Source organism: Gymnoscopelus braueri (genome assembly GCF_963280865.1).
Source record: "Gymnoscopelus braueri genome assembly, chromosome: 6".
Classification (NCBI taxonomy): domain Eukaryota; kingdom Metazoa; phylum Chordata; class Actinopteri; order Myctophiformes; family Myctophidae; genus Gymnoscopelus; species Gymnoscopelus braueri.
The window spans coordinates 28,466,475-28,494,319 of NC_137607.1; the positions used below are offsets into that span (position 1 = coordinate 28,466,475).

At 43.0% G+C, this 27,845-nt stretch overlaps 1 protein-coding gene across 9 annotated transcripts in view; it reads left to right on the forward strand.

Moving 5' to 3' along the window:
• Positions 1-27,845, forward strand: part of mast2 (microtubule associated serine/threonine kinase 2) — a 216,824-nt gene that overhangs the window by 79,951 nt on the left and 109,028 nt on the right. For 8 of the 9 annotated variants that reach the window (XM_080430974.1, XM_080430979.1, XM_080430981.1 and 5 more), the window contains exon 4: positions 27,694-27,725. In XM_080430974.1, the coding sequence (XP_080287100.1) occupies positions 27,694-27,725 (32 nt within the window). The remainder of the gene's footprint in view (positions 1-27,693; positions 27,726-27,845) is intronic. The other variant, XM_080430980.1, reaches the window with a different exon arrangement.

Below are 27,845 nucleotides of genomic sequence, written 5' to 3' on the forward strand. Positions count from 1 at the left end.
CTCTCAAACGAGTATCACGCAGACTCAATAATCTTTCCTCACTGGCATAGTCTGCGAGTCCCAAGCATATCTATGCTTGAATTAGTGTTTTTTTGCTCAGAGTGTTGGTTGAGAACATCTGTCTTGTTGCTCAACACATCATGAGCATACCGATGTGTTCTATTGAAGCCAGGTTCCAAGGCTGAGACTATATTACGTAGTTGGGTCTATGTGATAAAGGTTAGCACAATTTAAAACACGTTCACGTCCAAAACTCGAGGCTTTGTTCAGCTGCAATCTTTTGGATGTTTTTCCCGACAAAAACAACATGCACTAACTGTGGCAGCACAGGTTCCTTCCCTAACAAATTAGGTTTCTAGTATGTGTTGTTTCCGTGTAATTAGAAAAATGTGCTCCGTGCGGACCTCTGCCAAGGCAACAGCTTGTCCATGAATTATTGTGGTGCCATACACACTTCCCTTTTGGGAGAAGGTTCCAATTCATATTTAAAAAATAAAACAAGATTCCATCATCAAATACTCAGTTGTATATTTAGGTATTGTATTTATTAATTTAGAATATGTGAAAAGTGTAGGATAGCATAAGCATCATAAAAAAACATAAATGGCCATGGCCCAGGGGGGTCGACTGGCAGGTCAGTGGCTCTGAGCTGAGTCTGATGACCACAGGAGGCCCCCTTAAGACGGATTTGAAATACTGTAAGTGGACATGACCTGGGGGTGGACAACCAGCCCAGTCTGATGACACCCCATAAGGCGCCCTTTGGCAAAGTTTAAACTTTCATGCAAATGCGTTGAAACTTTTGGAGATATCCTGCTAACAGACAGACAAACAAACAAATGTAATGGGGTGAAAACATAACCCTGAATGCTTTTTAACAACTGTAAGTAAATCAAAAGTGAAAAACAAAAACAAATGATTAAAAGAACACAGCTCCCTGCGGCAGATTCTTCATTTATGGAAATGTGGTTAGTGTGCTAAATAGGAGTTATGTGTCACAGCAAAGTGAAATATCACTTTAAAAAACCCTGGGAAAACAAGTATTCATTTGCAATGATTCGCAGACTATTAGCCCCAAGGATGAAAAAACAACAGAACGTCCTTTGATCCTCCCAACAACACACTGAGAGCCTCATTATCCACATTTCCATATGAGCAAGAGGTGAAATATGCTAATATGTTGAGCCAAAGAAATTATTAATAAATGAGACGAGGACTTTTTTGAACCCATTAAAACCGGGAAAGCATCTTGTGTCATTTAAGATTTTTGCGTTGGTTATTAAAAAATAGCAGATATACATGCTCATTGCGAGCTTGTACATCTGCTATTTTTGATCATTTTTTAAAAATCATGAAAGAACTATTGGTTTAGAAGGCATTTGTATAATCGGCCTCAGGTCTTATATGTTAAAGCAGCTTTTAATTTGTTCTTCTTAAACAGTCGGGGCGATTTATTCCAGACTGAACACGCCTCACTTAACGTGCCACCACTCGTGTAATGGGGCTGCTTGTGTGTCAATGATGGGGTCAAGCCCATGTCTGGCTGCATGACAGTTGTCACTGACCCTTTCAATGGTTGGCAAGCAGGGAGAGAAGAACACCTCTCGTACGGATGAAACAAATGGAAGACAAAACCAAAAGTCTGCAAAAAAATGTGTAGAAGCTTGAGTGGAGAGACAGACACATGAGGGGTTAGGTGAGCATCAGGAGCCAGAGGGCATCTCTCTGCCTCCGTCTTTGTCTCCGTCAGCGCCTGGCTACCTAAATGTTTCTCTTGCTTGACTGACTCTGAAGATGAAGGTTCTGGTGGGAGAGAGGGGGGTGTTGGCAGACTAGGAGGGCTGGTAAATTGTACCTGCAGGGCAGAGAGGGGTGGAGGGAGAAAGAGGAGGGTGGGTGGGTGGAACATGAGGGTAGAGGGAGAAAGGTTTGGGGGAAGGAGGGTTGTTTTTTAAGTAGCACCGACCAATGCCAGATTGTTTAGGTCGGATCCTGATTTTGGAGGGTCCTAGACCATAGATAACGGATGTTTTTATCCATATTTTGTCCAAAAGTGCAAAATGTTCTATTCAATTTTTAAAACCTTTTGATTTAAGTTTATATTTGAGAACATATAACTTAAAATAAATTTTTGATAGAAATAATTAAATAGCCCATCTACAAGCTCACAACACGTTGTGAGCTTGGCCCTAATTACATTTGCCGCTACCGATTAGGGATGTGAATGACTTCAGTATTTTGGGATTCGATGTGTCAGAGCGGCGGCGTTTAATTATTTATTTTCTTTTTCAATTAACTATGATGTTCAGAATTTGCACCTAATGTTTAAATGCCATGTCCTAGGCTTTGTTTAATGTAGCCTAAACATGCTTTTACTTCACAATTCCTAGTCAAATCTGTTCATAGTTAGTAATTTGTTGTTTACTGTGTTGTCAGTGAGAGGGGACAGGCTCACCTCAATGCAGAAATACCAACCAGAAGAGCCAATGTGTCACTCCAACGAACACACACATTGTAATGATAATAGACTAGAAGTGAGGCAAGGTGTTTGCTTTTTAGGCCTATTAGTTGCCAAGCTAGCATCATACTCATTACTCATTTTTAACCTCTTGTTAAGGTCCAAGCTCACACGTTCTCCTCCCACAAGGCATTAGCCATTAACCATCCATTGATCCGTGACATAACGGTCCAGTCTGACTGCTTCCGTGTGGTAAACATTGACTTAAGACAGTACCTAATGTTCACTCACCAAGCCCTAGGGTCACGTCAGGCTGTGTGATATTTTAGCAGAATTTTGTCGGAGGAGGTGGAGATTTTAGCCTATAGGTTAGGTGGTCCTAGCCTACAATATCATAGGCTATGATCTCTACCTCCCAAAAGAATATACCCAGCCACTGTTTCATTCTTGCAACTTCATCCCCTGTGTAATTGTCGCTTGAATGCAACAGTTTGGCCGGAGGAGCCAGACGGTAACATTGTCATTCTCCTCTGCCGGCCGGTCCCCATTGGTCACAGTGGTCACAGTGGTCACAGTGGTCATCTTGCAGTGTGGCGAGCCTTTCGGGCCACTTTGCTGGCTGATTTGTTCTGTGAATCAAGGCGGCATAGAAATGTCCCGGCACAGTGTTATTGTGACGGCATCCCCCTGTCTTGTGTTGGAGGGCCTGTAATGACCAGTATAAATCATACTGGGACATACTAGAGGCCATGCTGAAAATGATAGCCTGCTTATATTGCCCTCAAGCTCTCACATGTTACATCTCATATGGAGGTCACACTCTCTCTCCTCTCTCTCTCTCTCTTCTTTGTTTGTGTATGAAGTATTTTGTCTTTTCTTTCTTTCTCTCTCTAGCTTTTGCTCCTTTGGCCTTTGGTGCAGTTTCCTTCCATTGGTGTGTCTTTTCTTTGATTTAATTTAGTTTTCTTATAGCAGAGCTAAGTTTCAGAGGGGTCCTTTGGTAGAGAGTGGCTCTCAGGATGATGGAGCGATCCTCCAGTCCTCCCCTCCTCCCTAACTCCCTGGCCAGGGTGGACTGGGCATTCAGGGTGCTCTTTGTCTCAGCCTTGTGAAATATTAATAACCCAGAGGTGCCCGGGCTGAAGAGAGAGAGAGAGAGGGGGGAATCTCACTTGTCTTCCTGTGGTTTCAGCCCCCCCCCCCCCCCCCCCCCTCTTCTCAGGCTTTCAGAATCCCAGTGGCTTGAGGTAATCTCGTCTTCTGGCAGAGAAAGCAAGTCAAAGAAAAATGGGTCCTTATTCATCGAGGAATTCCTGAAAGATGTGTTTTATCGTGTGCACGGCTGCACATGTGCACGTGTACTTGTCTAAGAGACGAGACCTATAAGTGTGTGTGTGTGTGTGAGCGGGGTTGGGGGGGGAGACAAAACGGAGGCAGAGAAATGGGTCACAAACCTAATTCAACATTTAAAATGCAAAGAAAGAGACTTAAATATCCTCCTAGGTGTTAATAAAAATGGAGAGCACTCCTGAGTCCTGTGGTGCTTCCTCTTGGAGTGTGTGTAACAGATGGAGAACAGAGGACAGGGACAGGAAGTGTCTGGCAGCTAGACGTTCAGTCAGCTGGTACGGCCTGAGGTTGAATATTATTATTATTATTATTATTATTAAGGTCCTACCCCCCGAGGGGGGTAGGACACACACACACACACACACACACACACACACACACACACACACACACACACACACACACACACACACACACACACAGTGTAGCTTCTAGAAAGACAGAATAAGATGAGCTGTGTGAGAGAGAGAGGCATACAATATGTCTATTTTTATGCTATTTAATGTGGCTGCTATTGATTTGTTCCTCTAGATAGAACTTGATCAACATCGACAACAATTTCTTTTTGTTTTTATCCTCCATTCCTCTATCTCTCTCTGGTTGCAAATGTAGTTGTTTCACTCATTCGTACTTCCTCTGAACCCAGGGAGGCGTGGTAAATCACTGGTTCGACATCAACACCGAAACCGTCTCGATGCTTTGTTCCTCTAATCAGGGAGCGGGGAGGTCAGTAGAGATTCTGTCTCTCACCAGAGCTTCCCCAGCCCTGAATGCACTCATACCCCCGGCCCGTATGTGTCTCATCTTGCTGGTAAATCGATAGGCTCGCCTGGCTGCTATTAAGCCGAGCAATAACTCGTGACCGAGTCCAATGCTACTGCTATGGACACACCAGCTGCTGCTGATCAAGAGCCAGGAAAGTGAACCGTCCACTTGTGTGTGTTCAGCGCTTTTCAGGCTGTACACTGAGGCTCTTATGAACTTGGAATTTCATAAAGTTAGCTTTCTGTTTGGCCATTTGTTAGAGACACAGAGAGAGAGAGAGAGAGAGAGAGTGAGGATAGACTGACAAAGATTGTGTTCATGGGATGATCTCTATGGGCTGGTTGTCAGTAGGGATATTTCAAATCAACTTGTAATGCCAGTTATGTGCCATGGTTATTTTGTTATCATAAAGTAGTCAGAGTTAACTTAAGTTGTTTTTTCAGTACTATTAGGTCATACAGTAACTTACTGTAGGCTATAGACATGGGACGATATGAACATTTAATGTCATGATTAAACTTGGCCAAAATGTGATTCATAATATTACCCTCCTGATGATCATCAATTATGCTTAAAGCTGCAATCCGGAACTTAATGAATACAATCAATGTTATGTTAACCAATCTGTATAGTAGAGTATCACTCATTGTAATTTGTGAGGATATTCAAGCTTGTGTGAGGATATTTATGATTATCCCAGTAAAGGAAATTCACCACAAGTCCACGGCCAAATACATATAATTTTGGGGGTCCTTGACATGAAAAAGATTGAGAACCACTGACAAAGAAACACGTTTAGAAGACATTTTTAGAATCGGCTTCAGGTCTTAATGGGTTAAATTCAGAACTTATAGTGTCGGTCCCCATTTCCCAAATAAGAATGCTTTTGCTCAGTTTGTGCTCAGAACTGGTAGATTAAACATTTGTCCATAATACAGTTTATGTAAATAATGTCCCTGCAATCAGTTAGTTTGACCTCAACTCTTGCATCATCTGGTGACTTCTATCCCAACCACACACTGTCCTCCTTTGATCATTCAAGACCTTCTCTGCATGACTCCACCATCGTCCTCTGTTCTCCTCCACCCCCTCCCCCCCATCTCTTCTTTCATCGTCTGATTGAAGGCAGATATTGCTGATCAAAGAAAAAGACTGCAGGGTGGCAAGACTGTTTCCAGCCCCCACGTTCAAGTTTTTAGAGAAAGCGGGAACATGAGGAAATTGAGGAGAGAGAGAGAGAGAGAGAGAAAGAGAGAGAGATGTACTAACACTCCTGAAGCCATCCAGTAACATCCAGCTTGTGAAAGCAGACCGAGAAGACCAAGTGATGGGTACACAAAGTGCTTCTCCTTTGTGTGCAGAGCGTGAACAGTGGGTGATTGAAGTCCGCATTGTGTTGACGCATCAATACTGTCTTTCTGAAGCCGAAATCCAGAGGGTTTCATTCATTTATTTTCATTTATTTATTTATTTTGAACAAAAAATATATGAATGAGAAAAGACAATAAAGGAAATAAAAGGAAATAAATTAAAAACAGCGCATCATCATTAAATTATAGTTCATGTTCGAAAAAGGAGTAGGAAGAAGTTTTGTGAAAACTTATCAGGTCCTACCCCTTCTTTGTGTATCTCAAAATACCTCAAACCTGCACCCGTTTCCTTTCTCCAACTGTGTGGAAACTCAAATGTGTTGTCTTCTTCCTGTGGTTGCTAATCTGTGAAGCAATCTGTGAAGCAAGGTGCAGCCATATCAGACTGAGAGTTCTCAAGCCAGGCAGGATTTAAGCAACAGCTCATGGACAAGCACGTTTTGCAAATCACATGAGTCATAGAGGGGCAGCGCCTCAACGCCAAAGCTTTCATCCCATCAATGTTAAGCCACCCTCCCTCTATCTATCTTTTATCATCCACACTAAAATCATGTTAATTTCACTCTGAAAGTGTACAAAAATGATCTAAGTTGTCATTTAACTCCTAAAATGTAACAGCTTAAAATGTTTAAATTAACTCTAGATTTTACTGTACACCCATACAGGCAGTATCCTCAGTTAAACCCTTTTTCTGGTACATAAGCTTTAAGTAGAATCACTCTGGAAAAAAGAAAACGCTTTGAAAACATGATTCTGTCTGTCTTTGTTTTTTCGGGGCTGCTATAAAACAGCTACTTTTTCCTCTCAAACATTCTTATGTAACTAATCTTTTTTGGAGCACGCTACCAATCTGCTGACTAATTACCTATGGAGCATTGTGTCAACCCGGCAGTTTCAAACTGATGTGTTTGCCCTGAGGAATCGTCTGAGAAGCCGGTCATTTTTGACCAATCGGAACGAGAGATCGTGTGGCAGATGTAGCTGGAATGCATGCTGGAAGAAGCATTTCCTGACTCAAAATATTTAGCCTAAAAGCATTCCGTCAGCTTGGGTGGCTTTACAATTTACTATGCAACACAGTCAAATCGGACGCAGGGCCATGACACCACACCACACAGGAAGGCATTGTCAGAGATAATATGAGGACGTGTATGCATGCATGGGTGGCTGGAGAATGAGACTGGGTGGAAGTATGTACCAGTGTCAGCCAGCCAGCCATGAACTGTGTTATTTTGACTGCATCTCTTTGGTTGCATCACTGCTCTCTGTTTTTGTTTGTCGATTCTACTTGATAGTAGGGCTGTCACGACTACAAATTTAAGTTGACGATTAATCATCACTCAAATAATTTCAATTAACGATTTAATTGTGTGTTTGGCATTGAACATTGGACCATATGAAGCCTTTTAGGCTTCGTAATCAAAAGTTGCATAGGGCAGATATGACAAATAAAAATAACTGAAATATACAAAACGTATTGACATTTATTAAAAAAGCAGAAATAGCAGATCTACAAGCTTACAATGCGTCACTTCGTGGTGCGTTGTAAGCTTGTAGATCTGCTATTTATGCTTTTTTTAATATTTGAAAATGTGTGAAAATCTTTCAACATGGAAACGATTATGCAAAAATAATTGCGATTATCTCAAATAATCAGGATTAAGCGACTATGTAATAATTGTGACAGGCCTACTTGATAGTAAGTTTTTCAATCAATTATTAGGCTTGACAGTGAAAGAGATGGAGACACACAGGTAATATAACGGACACAAGCAGAGGAGAGTGTTTTATGTTGGTTCAAACGTCAGTTAATTGGTGCCTAAGGTGTACTTACCTGTTCCAGGCCAGAGGTATTTTGACAGCTGTCTTCCACTGACCCTTCCAGAGGACACTGAGTCACACAGAGTGGAACAGACAGACAGTTTGCTAACAAGCATCAGTTCCAGTTAATATCCCCTTCTCCCTGACACCTCCGTCCATCTAGTCTCCTCTCCTACACTGTACAATCATCAGGACGCATCAGACTCGTATTCATAGTATTTCTGTAGTGTCTTTTTAGCCACTACATTGAATCTAAATCCGTCGTAGGGGCTAAAACTGTGACAAAACAATTCGGAGGTAAAACAAAAGCAGCATTGTTGAACCAAAGCAAAGCCGGTCCCTCATATTGAGACAGCATCTAGATTGGTTTTCAAAGCAGTAGGCGTAGGTTTGTTAGTGGCTGTTTTCGCCGCTGTTCTCACCCCTACATTGAATTTAGATGTCACCAGATGTTTCTGTAGGTGGGGGACCAGGAGGTCCAGGAGATTGTGTAGGTATTGGGATATTTGTGTTCACTTTTACCCTCCAGCAAAGTATTTCACACATATCGGCCTTTAGATATTGGAGATATCCTTTCTCCTATACAGTACATTGGAACCTCAGATATCTTTATCGTTTACACTTCAGCCTCCTTTGTCTTTCTCTCTTCATTGAACAAGGTACAAGTATAATTCATGAAGTAAGTACTGTACCAAGACATGCTGCCGTAGTTATCCAGTTATTGATTGTCCTGTCCATTACCGTAGACCTGTTAGATGTTTAAGCCAGAACAACAAGTTAAACACAGCTTAGAAAGCTTAGCTGGACTTCGGCTGCTGGCAGCCTCTCTTGTTGTTTGTTCTAGAAAAAGAGTGCAGGATGGATAGAGGGATACAGAGAGAGAACATGTGGGAACAGGGGTCCTGTTGTGTACTTTCTCTCCCTCTTCTATAGGGACCAACTCTCAGCCTACTCTCCCTCTCCCTTTCTCTCTGCCCCCCCCCCCCCTCCAGGCCCCCCCACCTTCCATTGGATTAGCCAATTAGAAATGAGCTGTGAGCTCATGCGGTAACCCCAGCGACTGCTGGGAGAATAATGTGAGCTCATCAACCAGAGAGAGAGAGAGAGAGATGGCTCTATCAGACACAAACATTAGTTCAACTAGTTTTGACCACTACATGCCTCATGTTGTCAGAACACACATAGTGTAGATAGCATGGCCATATGCCTGATTTACACTTGGTTGCGCATAGTATCGCGCACCGAATAATGCTAATCTTACTAGCAACAACACAACCTACTGGCAACAACACAACGCAGCTTGTAGAGCTGCTATTTTCGGTGCGTGACACGAGCACACAAGTTGAAATCAGGCGATAGACTGACTGAATCTGAAGACTCACTGATATCAAAAATAGTCCCATCTCCTGCAGGTGCCCCCACACACACACACACACTCCTGAGTGTTTGGTGTTATTTGAAAGGTTTCAACAAACAGGTGTTGGCCCATGTGCGTGCACGGGTGTACACACACACACACGCGCGTGCGCGCACGTAAAGAGCACACACTTTGCTCAGGCACCCTGCTGTGCGTCCCGCTGTGTGTCCTATCACAGGGAACCCTGAACACTTCTCATGCTTATAAAGAAAACATATAAGACATTGAAATGGAAAATCCCTTCACAACTCCTCTCCTCTCTTCTATTCAGTGCATCCATGGGGGCTGTTTGTGGCCAGCGGGCAACAAACTTCAGAAAGTGTGAAATTGAATGTCTAGACACCTACCCCCCTCCAACCAGTCTTCCAAGATCTATCTCTCTCTCTCTCACACACACACACACACACACACACACACACACACACACACACACACACACACACTCAGCCATGGCTCGGCATCCAATATCATGCTATTCTTCAACATTTATCTATTTATGTATTCATTTGGCAGCCAACGCAAAACTTAATTAATTCATTTATTTGAGGGCTTATGCAATCGAGACACAGTTGTGGCCACATTTTTAGCCCGGCTGATATAGTAGCACAGATCCTTGTGTGATCGATAGACACGGTTTGTGCGCAACAAATGGTGTTACGCTTACATTGTTCATTATTCATATTTCAGCATTCCAGCAATGCACTTTGTAATTGTACTGTGTATTTTATGTGTCAGTGAAGCAAAGTTTAATATTCTGATATATTTGTTTCTGTTTGTTTGTGTCCTCTGGGAGATATATCTCACACACACACACACACACCCACACACCGAGAGACTAGATGAGCTGGGAGTGTGGTTTGTCTGTGAACACAGCAGGGGCAGAACAAGAAGGGAGGGTGAGAGAAAAACAATGAAAGAGTGTAGAGATCTGACGGTAGTCATGTCACTCTGTCCCGTTCCCTGGAGAATCCTTCCTCTCTCTCACTCTGTCTCTCTCTGTCTCTCTCTCTCTCTCTCTCTCTCTCTCTGTCTCTCTCTCTCTCTCTCTCTCTCTCTCTCTCTCTCTCTCTCTCTCTCTCTCTCTCTCTCTCTCTCTCCGGTGCAGTAACCATTACAGTGAGTTGTCATCTGTTCAGCCTCCATTCCTTTGTGTTTTTCTTCTTCTTCTTTATGTGTTGCTTCACACTTTCATCACCCTTGCTCTTTCACCTTTTTTTTTGCTCTGTTGCCCTCACTCTGTCCTCCAAGTGTCATCTCTTGTCATCCATCTCATAGAGAAGCACTCATGTGGCCTTGGAGAGCTGTGCTGATGTTTCATCAGCCAAATGTATTTTTTATGTGTTTCATGTGCATCAGCATGTGTACGGCTGCACGGCATAAAAAAATATTATATACTGCCAAATTGATTGCACTGCACTGCACTGCACTCATTTTAGTGCAGTGGTTCACAAACTTTTTCATGTCAAGGACCCCCAAAATGATTTGTATTTGGCTGCAGACCCCCATCTCAAAAATATTTTGTGCCAGGGATTTTTCAAAAAATAGCAGATCTACAAGCTCGTAGCGTGGCGAAAAAAAAGGGCAATATTTATACTGCCAAATTGACATTATATGCTTTAGTGCAGTGGTTCTCAAACTTTTTCATGTCAAGGAAAAAAAAAAAAGCAGATCTACTGTATATCTGAGCTCGTATATCTGCTATTTTTGAATAGCCATATAAAATATGGTTTAAGTGGTTAAAATATTTGTGACACTATATAAACTTTTTTAAATATTTATTTAATTTTTTATTGCTGGGGACCCCCTGGTACCCCCAAGGACCCCTGGAGGGTCCCCGGACCCCACTTTGAGAACCAATGCTTTAGTGCTCAAAAGGACCAGACGTGATAAAAGACAATGAAAGATACATGAAGATGTGTAGCTGAGATTGAGATTCCACACAGGCAGCACCACATCACTTTCTTCAGGAAGGCCTGATGTTGCAACCGCTTGTCATAGACATAGATATTGCTTTATTCAATATTGCAACTTCAATATATTTACATAGAGCATTGAGCAGCGAATATGAGCACAGCATTGCGTGTGTGTGTGTGTGTGTTGTGTGCTTGTATCAGCCCTCCTGTTGATTGATAGATAGGGTTGGGTGGAGTAGGGAATTCTATAGCAGAAAAGTGCAAATTGAAGCTGTTTTCAGCTGTAGGAAGTAGAGATGACAGGAGGTGGAGGTGGAGGAGAGGCGAGGAGCGAGTGTCTGGCTCCTGATAATGAACCAGGAGAAAGACAAGTGCAGGAGAGTAGAGAGAAGAGCACGGAGGGGGGGAGCTTACAGAGACAGAATGAAACAAAGGCAATAGAGAATGGCTTTCATTTCTAACCCCTGAGCCACACACACAGTATGCTGCGTGAATATTAAGCACTGTTTTCTGCAACGCACGTGTTTGTGTGCGTGTGCGTGTGTTTCTATGAATCTATAGTGCACACTATTCACTGTAAATCAGTACTTTTGTGCACACACACACACACACACACACACACACACACACACACACACACACACACACACACTCTGCCCCCGCAATGCCTTTGTAGATTTGTAAATGTAGTGAGACGTGCACTCTGGGATTCAACATGTTCCAAACTGTTAGTGCTCTGCAGAAATCTGGGTCACATACACATATTAAGAGAAACACTACTTCTCTTTCCAAACCACTTTTTGTTGTGTGTGTGTCTGCGTGCATGCTGCATATGCCAGCTCACATGCTCATATTTAATCCACAAACAAGATGTCTTGTGTGTCAAACCACACCCTTTCAAATGGCAAATGGCAAATGGTGTATTTATATAGCGCTTTTATCCAAAGCGCTTTACATAGATTGTGCATTACATTCACACACACATTCACACACCGATGGCGGAGGAAACCATGCAAGTCAACCTGCTCATCGGGAGCAATTAGGGGTTCAATGTCTTGCTCAAGGACACTTCGACACTTACTCTGGGTGAGCCCGGGATCGAACTGGGAACCTTGCGGTTTCCAGTTCACTCTACCCGGCCACTCTACCCCTGAGCCACTGCCGCCCTTTTCATTCATTGCTAAAGGAGGAAGTAGCATAATCTCTTCTCTGCCACTCAAGCAGGAGTGATTCCCCGTTAGGGAATATGAGCCACAACTTGTTATGGAAACACTGCAACATCCGTGCCTTTCAATGGGCATGTCGGAGATAGGGTGTCCCCACACCTGCCCCGCATTCTACGGGCAGTCCCGAAAAATTAACGTTAGTGCTGCGCCCCGCATGAACAGAACTACTGTATGTCCCACATTTCTGTGATCATGATTAGAGAGAGCGACCCATGTCAAATGAACCCATTAAAAACCAGGAAAGCATCCGTGCCGTTTTAGTTTTTTTTGCGTTGGCTATTCAAAAATAGCAGATACACAAGCTCACAGTGCGTCACTTCGTGCCTCGCTGCAAGCTTGTGCATCTGCTATTTTTGAACATCAGCGGGCATTTGTAGAATCGTGCCTCAGGTCTTAATGGGTTAATGTACAGGTGTGGCAAGGGTGTGCTGAAGCTCTTCATAATGAGCAGCAGCAAACTGGACACGGGCCAGCTTTATGATGACTTTTCTTCTGTTCTTTTGCCACGGGTGAGAGAGAGATGAGATTTCCTGTCCCAACATAATGAACAGCACTGTTATGTCAGTGTCTGTGTAGTCTAGCGTGGCCAGACTGTGGCCAGACTGTTGACCTTCCACAATTTTCAAATGCTTCCATACAGACTTCCATACAGTCTGGAGCACGGAAGCTCTGATCATGAGTAAGGGGGAAAGCGGAAGCCCCGCCTCCCCTCCTCCTTACAGTCGCGTACATTTTACATAAATCAAAATCATCTAAGCATATTGATTGATTGATTGATGTAGTTTATTTAGTAAGACATGAGATTAGTACATGACAGTACATAACAGTACATGGAAGTACAAATTCACAATACAAGGTCTACTAAACTGGAACTCTCATTAAGCACTAAGCTTGTTTAAGATGAGAACCCCATGCACACAAATCATGATGAAATATAAGAGGCAGACAGATATACACACTACTATACAGAATGTCATACAATCAGCTTTCAGGTTACTGGTATGAAGAGAGAAAAAATCACACCCTGTGTGAAGTGGGCGGTGTCTTGCTAGCTAATCACAATACTGAATGGAGTCAACCAATCATGTACAAAAAATAAATATATTTATTGAAACACTCTTTATGATGGAAGAAACCATAACTTAAAAAAAACAAATTTATGTTTTTTTTAAAGTTATGGTTTCTTATATAGGGCTATGCACATGTGTCATGTGACACTGGCCAATCACAGTCCTGAATAGACTGTGATTGGCCAATCACGGTGCAGGTTTAGGCGGGGTACATTTTTGTACATTTTTGGCCAATCACAGCGCAGGATTTGTTGTACAAATATCCAAACCTCACTTATAGGGGCGGTTTCACCGCCCAAAACAAATATATATATATATACAAAAGAGGAAAATGAAGGAGGGGTAGGGGGGGGTAGGTTAAGACTTAGACAGGGGCCATTTTCGAATTGCAGCCTCCTGAAGGTGTATCTTTATTCTTTAGGGCAGTTTTGAAAGTGAGTAGGGTTTTACACTCCTTTACTCCTTTTGGTAGGGCATTCCACATTTTTGATGAATAGCATGAGAACGAGTTCATTCCCTTAGTTGAGCCAAATCTGGGTTGAACATGATTTGTGGAGCTGCCTCTGGTGTTATGATCATGGACTTCATTAACATTTTGGAAGTATTTTGACAAATACAGGGGGATCCCAATGTTGTGGTGTATCTTGAAGACCAGGCCCATAGCAAGTTGCTGTACTCTGTCCTCAACATATATATATATAACATTTATAGCTTGCTGCTTAGCAGAAATGGAATTTAAAAAATAAAACGTGAAGATGTTTTCGTGAACGGAAATGACGTACGGATGCCGGCTTCCGTTACTCGGATTTCGGGAGGAGTAGTTCCAGACTCTACATAGCAGTGGTTGTCAACCAGTGTTACAAGGGGCTTCCAGGTGGTCCCCTGCTAAATGATAGGAGAGTTGGTAACCAAATGGACGCTTATCACTTTAACTCTTGAGAGCGTAAGATGAAACCAAATGGATCCGTTACAAGAATCTACACAATTAGAGAATGTAGAAGAATTCTTATTTTGATCAACGTTTGCCTGTTATCTCTCCTATGGTATTAACTCGTCTTATCCAACGATAACAAAATATTCAAAGTCTTGGGTTTGAGAGGCTAAATCTCAATCAAACGGCGGTCCGTGGCTCAAATGCCGAATAAATAATGGACCTTGATATGAAAAAGGGTTGAAAACCACTGCTATATAGCATTCGGAGGTTGTGGAATAGTTGTCTGGCAATGCGAGACTAGTGTCTGTTTATCTTAGTCTCTGGACACTGTACAGTGCACACTATCCAGAGGTTAAGATACTCAGACAATCCCATAACAGGCCTGCAAATGTAAGCTATTCATCAGTTTCTTGTGGGTCTATTTCTTTACAAAAGCATTTACAAAAGCTGTGTTTCCTTAATACACAAATATTGCATCCGGGTCTAAGTGAGTTCAAGCTTATTGTGTTGTGTTTTTCATCTCTGTGTGTCTGACAGTGGTAGTTCCAGTGGTTTATTGGGGTTTAATATGTCATGTTGGAATGGATGCCGTTCAGAAGCCCATTCCAAACACTATAAAAGAGACTAGAGGTTTGCGTCTATGTGGATGAATACATTATTTAGGGGACCTGTAGAAAGAAGAGTGCTGTGTGATGTAGGGTTGGCCAAGCTGCTGTAACAAATTCTCCAGCATGATGGCAAGTATTGGTAAATAATTGTTTTCTTTTTGTGGAAGGGAGTGAGAGAGACTGATATGGTGAGTTTATGCAAAGTCTCCAGTGATGGATGAACCATTAATAATCCTATGTAGCGTCCGTCTTTATAAACACTTTAACCCTGGGGTCCCTATTTTGGGTACATCATTATAGGCAAACAAAAATGGTAAAAATAGAAGATCTAAAAGCTCACAATGCAATGCACGCAACGTGTTGTGAGCTTGTATAGATAGGCTATTTTTGAAATAGGGCTTAAGTGCCTACAGTATTGTTTTGCTACACAGTTGCTTTGGTACACGAATAATAGATTAAGAGGATGCAAATCGAACTACCTAACTTTTCTTTACAATACTTTTGTGCTGTCTTTCTGTCTTTCTTTTTCTCTCTCTCTCTCTCTCTCTCTCTCTCACACACACACACACACACACTTTGTGTATCAGTGAATTCACAGTCCCTGTGCAACTCAGCTCAGCTCAGCGTATTGAAGCAGACACCAGACCAGCACTTTCTTTTCAATGTTGGATGGAAGCTCGAGCAAATCCACCTGCCAATTTAACACCCATAGACCATGTACTGTACACACACACACACATGTACACACATGTGTGCGTGCGCGCAAACGCACACACACACACACACACACACACACACACACACACACACACACACACACACACACACACACACACACACACACACACACACGTGCACACTCTCTCCTTTTCTCTTCATCCTTGCTGTCACTCCTTCTCCCTCTCTTCATGTGTCCTCTCCTGTCTGTCACCCCTCTCTCCATCTCTTTCTCTCTCTCTCTCTCTCTCTCTCTCGCTCTCCCTCTCTCTCTCTCGCTCTCCCTCTATTATCTCCAGATAAAGCTGCCAGTGAGGCGTTGCAGATTTCATTTAAATGTGTAAATTCTAATTAGGATTAGCTTGTTTCTCCTGCCATCACTGATGGGGTTTTAGCAGCTAGCGAGCCTGCTGGAACCACTGACGGATACACTGATGAGGCCTGGATTAGCTCCATTCAAGAGTGTGTGTGTGTGTGTGTGTGTGTGTGTGTACGTGTTTGTTTGTCTGTGCATAATAATGTGTGTATCTTTCTGTGTGGTTTCCTACTATATACATAATATGTGTAGCCATACAATGGAGAACCCAATTAGCATATTTTCTCCACAAAGGAATGGTCTAGTATGAACGTACCATTTTGTGTGTGTGTGTGTGTGTGTGTGTTTGTGTGAGAGGGACAGACCAACAGCTGGCGAGTGTTGACATCCAAGTCCCCTTGGAGTGTGATAGGAAGGTGTGTGTTTGGTGCATGTGAAGTGGTGCTGATGATGGGCAACTGAATAGCCCAGCTGTAGAGAAAGCGCAGGATGAGAGGTGAAAGGAAAGGAGGTGCCATTCAGACTGAGGGACGCACAACACAGAGAGAGAGAACCCTGTTTGGAGAAAAGAACATTGCATGGATGACAGACAGACAGACAGACAGACAGCAACAGAGAGAGAATCGGTAAAAAGGAGAAATAGGAAATAGGAGTGGAGCGGTTTGTGTCGTCTCGCGATGCGTTGTGAGGCTATTTCCCGCGAGCAACTAAGTATATTAAAGTCATGGTCACCAGTTTAGTGTCACTTTAGGGACTTTGGTCGGGTTCGAAAATAAATGTCAGCAAGACATTTGCATTGTTTCATTTGATCAGATGTTAGCCATTCAAGATATTAGTAGCTTACTGACGATTATACCAACAAGCGGTTTTGCCAGTACACGGAAGAGGATTAAATCCCCTGCTGTGAAAACAATAAACCATTTGGTTTATTGTGGGATAATTATCAGTGGTTCTTTATGAGAGAGTCGATTTGAACGGGTCAAATACCACTTTGACATCCTTTCCAGTTTACAGAAATGATGGCAGTATTTTTATGTGTTGTACAGCCATACTGTAGGTACTGGGGACAGCTGGATCAGCCAGAGACAAAAGAGGGCTGACAGCCTCTGAGTGGAACCACATCTGGCCTCGTCTTCAATAATGGAAGTCCTCTCTTTCTGTCTCTCTCTTTGTGACTCTCTGCATGCTCTTCCGTGCCACTGCCATGTGAAAGAGACATTTTCTTATCCTGCTCTATGCCACAGTGCTTTGACTGAGTGTTTAACCACGTTGACCCTGGCATCCCTATTTCTGGGCATGTCATCATAGGTGGAAATGTTCCAAAATAGCCAAAATTGACGATCACGATGGCGACACGCTGTAAGGCTATTTTGACCGTGTGACAACAGCGTACGATGAAGTTTGAAATAGGGTTAATTGGTCTTATCATACTTAACGTCTGTTTCCAGGGCTGTAACTCTTGACCTTTCTTAATTAACAACCTGCCTCCTCGTTTCATGTGTCGTCATTAAGTGAAGACAAACATCTGAATAACACGGCTTAAAGAGCAAAGGTTGTAAAGAAGACATGGTTTTGTTGAATATTTTCCTTCACAAAGTGTTGAAAAGTAACAGTGAAAACTTTGGTTATCCCTCTGAGTTTGATCATTTGGTTTATTACCCAGATAAGACCCAGACCCAGTCTACCCGCACTTAAAATGTAAGCCAACAGTCCAACTCTGTACGTTTTACTCTATGTCAAGTTAAATTATGGAACTCCCATTTCCTTTTCCTTAGAATTGTGCAATAATATACTCGGGATTACTCGCATTCATGCACACACACACGCGCTCGCGCACGAACACGCACACACACGCACGCACACGCACACCCTGCTTAATGAATGTGGGCAATTATTCTCAACGACCACTGTTGGCGTGGGTGCAGACGTTGAATTATATTCTCTCATTTAGAAGATTAAAAGCTTACCTAAATGGATGTCATATACCTCTCCAAGACACACACACACACACACACACACACACACACACACACACACACACACACACACACACACACACACACACACACACACACACACACACACACACACACACACACACACACACACACACACACACACACACACACACACACAGCACACACACACGGCACTCACGCCACCAACTCCCTCTTCTCTTGGCCACTAATGGTGGTAGGTGGAGTTAATGTGTCAGTGTGTGGCCCTGGTGAATCCTAATGGTACTGTGTGCGCATTCATACCCAAACACACATTTATGGTCTCTCTGCGTTGCCCCTAATACACACACACACACACACACACACACACACACACACACACACACACACACACACACACACACACACACACACACACACACACACACACACACAGGCGTGGGGCGGGCCGAGAGGCACTTACAGGCACACTCACGTATCAGAAAGTCCTGTCCCATTGGGAAGGTCCCACCATTAGACAGGCTGTCAGGTTAGCCGTTAAGCATTATCAGGGGATTCATTAGCGTCACCATGCACGAATTGCATGTCTTCAGAGAGGCTTTCACTGCTACAGCCGTGGGACAATTAGCTCATTCACTTAGAGTGAGATTTTACGTTGCAGCTTAACCACATGAACCCTAGCGTATTCTGGGTATGTTAGGCAAACATTTGGACTGAACATTCGCTGAAAATAGCGGCTTGTAGATCAGCTATTTTCAACAAAGATATTTGGTGTAGAGGGATTTGGGGGCTGAGGATAGAACCCTGGGCGACTCCGATTAACGAAGTATTTAGGGTTTAAGTGGTTTTTCAAGTACCATTTCATTTCCCAGCACCCAGCCTTACACAATGGTCTAACTTTATTAGCATTCTTCCTCTAGATGCTGTTGATGGATTCACTTGATGGATTCACTCTGCCCCATAGCCTGAATTAGCACATTCTCGTATAATTTTATTATTTTCTGTCCAATGCTCTGTAAACAGCCACCTAATGTTGTAATATTCATACATCTCTGATAATCAGGAGGGGATCGTTGAGTGCATTAATGTTGAATTGTTTTTATCTAAGGGCACTTGAGCATTAGCATGCAAAATCCTGAGTTTCTGATGGACCCCTATGTGTCCATTTTTACACTTTGTGTTAAATGAACACAGGATTATTATTTTTTGTTATCAATTATATTTATTCAATTATTTTTATACAAACACAATACAACAAGACATATATATAAATATACGACAAAATCAGACAATACAATCACTCAAATAAAAATAAATAAATAAAGACATACAATACAATACATACATAAAATAAGGGCACTTAATCTGGTATCACCATCGAGTCCTCATGGCCACAAGACCAAACATCTGCAGAGAGTAAAATTATCCAGCTCCAGACTCATCCGTTAGATGAGATGGATCATTGTCCTTGACATAGGCCTACTGAATCATTCGTCCCAATATGTTTTTAAACAACTCTTGTTTATCTTTTAGAGTGTATGTAATTTCAAAGGAAGGCACACAGTTAACTCCTTAAACCACTGAGTGATGCTTGGTTTGCCCATCTTTTTCCATGATAAAGCGATAGTCCTTTTTGCTTGTAAAACATAGGTCTAAACATATTTGTTCTCCACACTTTATTTTGTGGCCAGCTGGATAAAGACCTAATAGGAAAAGTTTTGGGTCCAGCTCAACATTTATTAATAAACTCTTCTGTAGCTTCCTCCTAACCTCCCCCCAGAACTCCTTCACTCTTGGGCATGACCAAAACAATGGAACAGTGTACCTTTATCATCTCCACATGCATCTGATACTAGCATCTGGAATATCAGCATTGAATTTATTTCGTTTCTCTGGTGTGATATACACCCTCATCAGCCAATTATATTGCAGTAATTTTAAGTATTACCCGTCTGGGTTTGAGCCTCCTCACAGGCTGTGCTCCACTGTTCCATTGTTAGTTCCCCTTGTAAATCACAATTCCAGGCATTGAATCTAGATTCTGAAGACTCAGGAGAGAATTCTACTGAGAGAGTATAAAATCCAGATATGATGCCTTCCCTTTCACAGGGATTCTTGTTGAGAGCTTTCTCCCATACTTACAGAGAAGGGATTAACAAAGAGTGATCCTGATTAGCCCCAATAAAGTTCCTGAGTTGTAGATTTAACACAGGATTTTAAAGTAAATACCAGAGCTACGGGGATGTACAACTGCACACAATAGAAAGTTAATCAAATACCTTAATCTTCCTTGAAGGCTGTACATACGGTATACAGTATACTGTTTTGGTAGTCATATGTTTATGGGGCAGTGCTTGGGTTCTGATTCACTTTGAGGACTCTATACTATACGGTTGGTAATTCACTTGAGCTGATATATTTGCACAATGAGCAGTATGTCTTCACTGTCTGCTTATACACTGTAGTTTGAATTGTGAACACTCAACTCCTGTTAGCTCTTCCAAGGGTTATTTTAGTTGATTTAAGCTTGTTTTAAGCTCTGCAAAAACACGCACACACACACACACACACACACACACACACACACACACACACACACACACACACACACACACACACACACACACACACACACACACACACACACACACACACCTTCATTATCTGACACTATCCCAAATAGAAAAATACAGAGATTTACTTGAGCCATGCTGTACTAGCTCAGCGTCAGAGAAAAAATGATTTGTTGCCATGCCTTCCCTGAGAACAAAATGTAAACACAATCCACTCTTCATCTAGCTAATGAGTTATTGGTGGGATCAATTTCTCAGAGCAGGGTTTCCAACCCAAGGCTGAAAGGGTCAATAGACCTCATTAGGAGATGCGTCGATTATACATCCTAGCGTGTGTGTGTGTGTGTGTGTGTGTGTGTGTGTGTGTGTGTGTGTGTGTGTGTGTGTGTGTGTGTGTGTGTGTGTGTGTGTGTGTGTGTGTGTGTGTGTGTGTGTGTGTGTGTGTGTGTGTGTGTGTGTGTGTGTGTGTGTGTGTGTGTTTGCAAATGGGTCATTCCAGAATTGCGGGTACATTTCGAATTTAGAAAGAAAACTAAAATGGACAGGCTCTAGAAGAATTTAAGTGAACAAGGTTTTGGCCGGACTTTACTTTAGATTTTATTACGTTTTCAATCGCTTGGTTAAAGTCTCTTTTAAATTATCATGATATGCTTTTATTAAATTATGGTCCTATTAATTTTAAAATGATAAAGTAGGGTGTGCTTCTAGGGCTTCTACTGATTCTACCAAGTGAAGACCCGCCCCCGCTGCGGTTGCAGTCAATAGCAGTCGTTTCCGGTTTCTTTTTCGGGACCGGAAGTTCAAAGATGGTGGATTTGAATTAGCAGAAAAAGTGGCTTCAAAACGGGTCTATAGAAACCAATGGGGCTCCCTTCGTCCATATTTTTTACAGTCTATGGTTTTAGCCCATTCATTGGATTTACTTGTCATCAGACGTCTCAGTAGATGAGATCTCTGATTGTCCGGTTCTGGGTTAGGCATTCATCTGTTAGGTTTAAGGTTAAGATAAGTGGATATCTGAATGTTACTCGCCCAAAGTTTGCAAACCCAACGTGTGTGTGTGTGCCCGCGCATGCGTGCACAATCTGCATATCTCTGCTGTCCGGCAGGAACCAGCTAACTCCAAAGTGTTCATTTTTCAGGAAATGAAAAAAAGTGGAGTTACAGTAGGAGGTTTTGTTCATCATTGATAAGAACAGCTGAATGGGCCTCCAAGCTCACAATGAGGTTGGAGGTCAAAAGGGGGTGGAGCCTGGAGTCAGCTAAACCAGCTAACTCTGGTGGACTTCGCTGGTTTAGCAGAACATTTGAGGATCCAATGGAGTTAGCAGGTTTTGTCAGAAGCGCTTTTTAATGCTTTTCATTGGTTCAATATTCTTTTTACCAACACACAGACGTAAAGGGTGTTCAATGGCCCTGATTTATGGGAAAAAAATGCAAAAGCGTCAAAATGGAGGTAGCTGGTTTCTGTAGGGCAGCAACGATATGTGAGTGTGTTTATCCTTGCCTTGGTCTGCAAGTGTTACGGTACAATATGTGCCAGCTGTTTTATACCTGCACCTCCTAAACCTGCTAGTCTGTTTGTCCTCCAGTGTCAGTGTTCTGTCTGTGTTGTTCCTCTGTGTTGTTTCATAACCCGCTGTCTTTGTTGTCAGAATGCGTGCTCATCAGTATTCAGGGAGACGGATAATGAACGCTCGCCTCATCTCCGGCTGTAATTGGCTCTGCTGGAGCGGGAGGTCGCGTACATCGCCATGTTAATTGCATGTTTTTAACTGGGCTTAAACATGCTATTACGATACGGCCGCTGTGGGCGGTACATATCACAATGTACGCACACTACGCTTGCATTCGGCAATTACACCAGCGCACGCAGAGACGCAGTCGCAGACCTATTCACATGCATGCGCGTGTGCATCTAACTAACACACACGCACACACACACACACACACACACACACACACACACACACACACACACACACACACACAGACAGAGTTCCTCTTTCTCACTGGCTTTGTTTCGCTTACCCTTCTACTTCTACACAGGCACTCACCAATCCATTACTTCTCATGTTACTTCAAGTCTAATGGCCTCTTGCTTTGGGGAAATGGAAATGGTGCAGTTCAATATGAACGGCTCTGTCTTTGAACTGAATGTGTTTACTTCTGTTGGCTCTTGGTGTGTGTGTGTGTGTGTGTGTGTGCGCCTCTTGCACTAAATGTGTTTACGTCTGTTGGCTGAGGCTCTTGGTGTGAATGTTGTAGTATTGGCCGTCTGTCTGTGTGTGTGTGTGTGAGAGAAGTGTATGTCAATTAAAGATGGTTGGCAGCCCACAGTGTCCTTGGTCACCCTGTCCAACTGCTGTGTGTCACACAGAGAGAGACCCAAAGAGCTGAGAAGAATGCACAGACCCAAAGAGACAGAAAAAGAGCGAGAGAGAGAGAGTAAAATATACACAGTTACGGTATACCTTTAGTAGTACTTAATATCAGTGTTGTCTACTGAATGGTACATATTTAGTTGACTGGGGTACCCCAGGGCTCTATACTTGGTGTGCTACTTTTTCCCCTCTACACCACATAGGGACGCTACGGTTGATGTGCTTATAGAATCGGAATCAACTTTATTGTCACGTGAATGGTTTACACTAGTATAAAGAAGTGGGTGAAATAGTTTTTTGAGTGAGCGCCATCCTTTTGTTGTTTTCCAGAAACTGAGAAGAAGAAAAAGGAAGGGGGGTGGAGAGGGAGAGCAGGGAGAAAGAATTTCTAACATTATTAAGCATGTCAATAGCGCATAGCATAAGACCAGCAGATACAGTATGTACAAGAGGTTAAGCATAAGGTACAAAAGTGGTAACACATTGGTGCTGTAGGTCCACATAGCGGCAGGGTGCAATCTTATAGGTAATGTTCTTACCTCTCCTTGATTAAGTGTGTGTGTGTGTTTGTGTGTGTGTGTGCTTGCGTGCGTGCACGCTACAGTCGCTTCTCCTGATGTTTCTTCCTGTCTAGATCTGTCCGTCTCATCTGTCCTATCTCCTGTCAGCTTGGTTTGGTGTTCCCCAGGAGCTGTCACAGTGTGTGCCCATTCTTCACATGACCACACTTCATCATATTGTGCATGCGTGCACACATGTCACATCAGTTTGCATGTGCCTGGCTTGCTGGCACTGCCTTTCCCCTATCCTGTCAGTCACTTCCCTGGCACAGCATTGTAGGGGGGGGGGGGGGGGGTCCAGGGCCGCGGTGGGCGCAGAGGGCATGGCACACAGCCACCAGCTTGCTGGATCCATGAGGGGCAATGGGACTGTCAATAGCACACACACACACACACATGCATACATTATCATTTAAATTCACTCTTCCTTATGCTAAGTTGCTAACAGACATTTACTACCACGGGGGATTTCAATCTTACGTTCCTCTGGCTAAGTCAAAACACACAAGCCAGGGAAACCTTGATGTGCATGTATGTTTATATATATATATGCAGTCAACAGCACTCGCACACTCGCACTCACATACACACACCACCCATCCTTTGAACACCCAACATTCTATAGATAAACCTACTGTTCAATAACGAGGCACATTCTGGCTCCCCCCCCATGTTTAGACTGGGCTGTTAGCTTTTATCTTGCATCTCCCCTGCCTCTGCTCTCCACTCATTTTCCTCTCTCTCTCTCTCTCTCTCTCTCTCTCTCTCTCTCTCTCTCTCTCTCTCTCTCTCTCTCTCTCTCTCTCTCTCTCTCTGTCCATCTCTCTAATTACATTACAACCTCCTCTCCTCTCTCTCTCTGTCTGTGTGTTTGACTCTCTCTCTCTCTCTCTCTGCCATGCTGGCTAGTTATAGAGCCTAATATTGATGCCTGTGTTCCATCGGGCAGATTGCGTTTGGCTGTGTGTGTTGTGTGGCTCCCATCCAAACTGTCACTGTGGGTAATTTCATCACTGGGCTCGCTTGCTGCTTTTATATGACGGGAACACAGGACTGGGCTGTGTGTGTGTGGTGGTGGAGGGGTCTTATTAGCTATTTCTCGTGGTTTATTTCTGTGGAGTGGGGACGGGGTGAACATCACCCTGAGGGGTAAAGAGGGGGGAGGGGGGGGGAGGGGGGTCAGCTGCAACAAATGTACACGTAAAAAAACCCATAATGCAATAAAGTGTAGCGGAGTGGGGGATGCTAGCAGCATTATTTCACATTACAGGGCTGCTGTGAGAGGTCTGTGGCTGGATGGATTGGAGCATAAAAGATGTACTTAAACCCACTGTCTGTCTGTCTCTTTCTTTCTCTATCTCTCTCTCTCTCATTTTTTCTCTCTCTCTCCCTCTCTAGCTTTCTCTCTCTCTCTCTCTCTCTAGCTTGCTTAAAGGAGTAGTTCACCCAAAGAATTACGTATTTTCTATCAATTACACACCCCATGAAGCCTTGAATCCATGGAGATTTTTGAGCCAATAATTTGATGCCCGGGAGACTCAGTAGGAGACTCTTTAAGTCTCCTACCGGAGACTCAGCCGGTCATCAAATTATTGGCTAAGGAATGCGACAGTTTGGGGTGAACTACTCCTTTAAATCCCTCTCAGTTAAGCCTCTCTTGCCTCCTCACTACCACTGCTATTGTACGGGTGTAAAGAGAGGGGAGAGGGGGAGCAAGGGAGAGGAGGTGGGCTCTTTTTCTGATCCAGGCCCAACTCATTTCCTGTCCCAGTGGGACTGTGCAGCATCTTGTTTATAGGGCTAATAGGATCACTGTTCTCTCTGCTATCTGTCCAGCCTGAGTGACAGGGACTCACACACTCGTGTGCACACATGCACAAAGTCAATCATGTCTGTCCATTCCCATCTGATTACATTCATCTAGATGTGTTGCAGGGGTCCTGACTGTCAATTGACCAGAGCTTGAATACTGTTACTAAACATGCACGCACGCACGCACGCACACACACACACACACACCCCCACACACACACACACACACACACACACACACACACACACACACACACACACACACACACACACACACACACACACACACACACACACACACACACACACACACACACACACACACACACTGAAACTCACACCATTATGCTGCAGACCTTAGCAATACAGTCGCTTTAAGCCACTTGCCCTGTACCAACTAACTCCATTATGTCCATTAGCTTATCTTTAAAGAGCAAATGAGACAGAGAGATGTTGAGATGAGAGAGAGAAAGAGAGAGAGAGAGAGCCTATCTGACTGACACAGCCATATTTCGAGAGAGAGACACAGACAGACAGAGTGTGTGTATGCTAAGTGTTTGTTTGTGTGTGTGTGTGTGCGCACGCGTGAGATGTAGTGGAGTAAAAGTACTGAAAACTGGAAATACTCAAGTAAAGTAATACCTCAACATTGTACTTAAGTACATTACTTGAGTAAATGTACTTAGTTACTTTACATAACTGGTCGTTAGATGTATCTATCTCGTTCTCTTGTCACTTGTAGTATGATTCATGCTTTCTAGGGACCTACAGTATGTTGTGTTTTTCTGTTTTGAATTGATGAAATGAAATGCATTTGCAGAATGTTGCACTCAAAACAAAACAGATAATACTGTGGAACTGTGAGGGTTTCATGATATATATAATATTCAGTTAGGAAGCAAACAGAGTTTTTGTTGAATGTTTGCTGTGAATGGAATTATAGCACCATGGCAATTCAGGTGTGTGTGTGTGTGTGTGTGTGTGTGTGTGTGTGTGTGTGTGTGTGTGTGTATGTGTGTATGTGTGTATGTATGTATGTATGTATGTATGTATGTATGTACGTACGTACGTACGTGATGACGCTTGATGGAGCACTTCTAATAGAACAACCACAGCTGGTTTTGTAGCACTAAAGCTGACCATTATCAATAATGGTGTTTTTCTAACGGCTATTAATGTACATTGGCAAGCAGGTAACCCAGGCCTACCATGTCACGTAACCTGATATACATGCACACACACCCTCAGATGGTAGGGTTACAGATGTTTATTCTCTGCAGTTTGCAGTTAAGACGGCAATATCAAAACCAATCTCATTTACTGGATAATCGCGCAGACGTTGGTCAAATCTGGTCCACACTGGAACTATTAAGTTTGTCTTACTGACGGGCTTAATATTAGATTAGTTTTCCGCTCTTTATCCGCTCTGTTATGTTGACATGATGTTTGTGGCATTAGTCTGTTTTCCACTTGAACATTTGTTAACTTTTTGTTGACTTTAACACCCAGGCTTATTTGACTTATATTGACATTGTATGCCCATGCCCATTGGCGTTATGGCAGCAACCCATTCTGTGCCGTTACTCCTACAGCAGGTTTTAATCAACCAAGCTTGAACTGTGTGGACGCTGTAGACTACAGAGTGCCGTATCATACTGAGACTGCTCTGCCCCCTTGTGGTTGATTGGAACCTGCAGCTGGGCAGCCTCCAGTCATAGACACAAAGCCACTGAACTGAGTGTTTCATTATGGCCCTGTGCAATTGTCAATTTACTACTCCTAGACAGGGTTTTTATTGGGTATTGTAAATACCAATGAGGAAACAAAAAAAATAGTATTGTTGAACAGACATGACACGTATTTTGCCATCAGAGGATGGAACACTTTGTGCTTTAGACCAGTCAAGCCTGTCTAGCCCTATGCTCTTTTCCCCAGTACACAGCGTTAATTTTATTCTGAGAGTGTATAAATGACAGAAATGAAGGGTCAATTAGGTTACATTTAACACTCTTGGGAAATTAACATTGATGTTTTTACTGTGTGTAGGCTCTCTTCACTTTATGTGAAAGTGTAGTGAGCACGATAAGCAATTACATGTGTGAGTTAAGACTTAAAACACTTTCCTCCCAAATACTGAACCACACTTTCACTTTCACTGTCAGAAATGATACGACAACTTGTGTAAGAGTTGTTCATACACATTGTGTCACAGTGACATCTGATGGTCATGGGTGGGATTGCAAGCATTTTCCCCCCCTTGACAGGACATCTTGTTCTTGCACTCAAAGAGTCCCTGAGTTCAGAATTATAGTAGACTGTATGGCAGAACCAAGGTGAACTGAATCAATGTTTAATTATCCTGACAAAGCAATGTTCCAGATACTAATTTTTTTCTCTCTCTCTCTCTCTCTCTCTCTCCCCCTCTCTGTCTTTCATTTCAGAAGGAGCTGAGCCTTCCGAGGAGGGGCAGTTTGTAAGTACCCATCATTCCTCTCTCTCCTTGTCTCATGATGTGGAACACCAGCTGTGTTTCTGGCTGTATTTTTCCATCTCGAAATGGAACAGAGGCCTTGAAGGAGTGCTGCAATGAACC